General features: G+C 31.3%; 1 protein-coding gene across 1 annotated transcript in view; it reads right to left on the bottom strand.

Moving 5' to 3' along the window:
• napgb (N-ethylmaleimide-sensitive factor attachment protein, gamma b) overlaps positions 1-1,014 on the bottom strand; it is an 8,293-nt gene that overhangs the window by 497 nt on the left and 6,782 nt on the right. Inside the window, exon 12 of the mRNA XM_016496339.1 lies at positions 51-222. Coding sequence (XP_016351825.1) covers positions 82-222 — 141 coding nt within the window. The 3' untranslated portion in view covers positions 51-81. The remainder of the gene's footprint in view (positions 1-50; positions 223-1,014) is intronic.

The following is a 1,014-nucleotide window of genomic DNA, read 5'->3' as shown; positions in this document are numbered from 1 at the left end:
AAAATTCTCGCTCACACACACACACACACACACACACACACACACACACAGACGGATGGAGGAGTCGGGCCGTTCTCTCAGTTAACACAAACCTCCCTCATAATCGTCATCTTCCTTGGCCGGTGGCGGGCCGGCGCTTCCCCCTTGAGGAGCAACAGGAGATTTCTTCTTCTTCCCGCCGCCTCCACCGGGCACCCTCAGAGAGATCGCCAGCTTGGCATACTGCACAAACACAGACCAGAAAACAGCTATTGATAATGCCAATGCATGATTACTGGAGTTTTGAAAATATAGTGAATGCCTAGTACATATGTTATGTTTCCACCAAGGTTATCATTAATGAAAACAAAAACAAACAAAAAAATCTTACTTAAAATAAGCAATGTATAAAATAAAATATATTAAAAAACAACTTAAACATTTTATTTCAGCTAGTTGTAAAGACATTTTTGTACTAAATTACTAATTGTTTTTACATTTTAGTACATTTTTGTACTAAAGTACTAAATTAACCCAAAAAATAAAAGCTAAAAAAAGATATAAAAACGACACAACAAAATTGCTAAAATTACAATGAAAAATTACAATTAATTCAAAGTATTACAAAAAGTAACTACACAAAGTAAACAAAGTATAAATATATTTCAGCGATAATAAAATAAGAAAGCTAAATATTTTTGTAAAGATGTTCATTTTCAATGATAAGTGGTCTTGAAAAATGTATATACTAACGTGTACACTATTATTCAAAGGTTTGAGGTCAGCAAGAATTTTCAAAATGAATTTAAAGAAATGTAAGGTTTTTAAGAATACTTAAATTAATACTTTTAATCAGCAATGATGCATTAAATTAATCACAATGGACCTTTCTAGTGTTACTTAAGATTTTGAATAAATGCTGTTCTTTTGAACCGTCTATTCAGCATTGCCATCACAGGAATAAATTACATTTAATACAATATATTAAAATAGAAAACTGTTGTTTTAAATTGTAACTGTTAAGAGACTTCTTTT

The sequence above is a fragment of the Sinocyclocheilus anshuiensis genome, unplaced genomic scaffold, assembly GCF_001515605.1.
Source record: "Sinocyclocheilus anshuiensis isolate Anshui unplaced genomic scaffold, SAMN03320099.WGS_v1.1 scaffold217, whole genome shotgun sequence".
Classification (NCBI taxonomy): Eukaryota; Metazoa; Chordata; class Actinopteri; order Cypriniformes; family Cyprinidae; genus Sinocyclocheilus; species Sinocyclocheilus anshuiensis.
The sequence above is the reverse complement of the archived record's forward strand: the minus strand, read 5'-3'. Positions and strand labels throughout refer to the sequence as shown.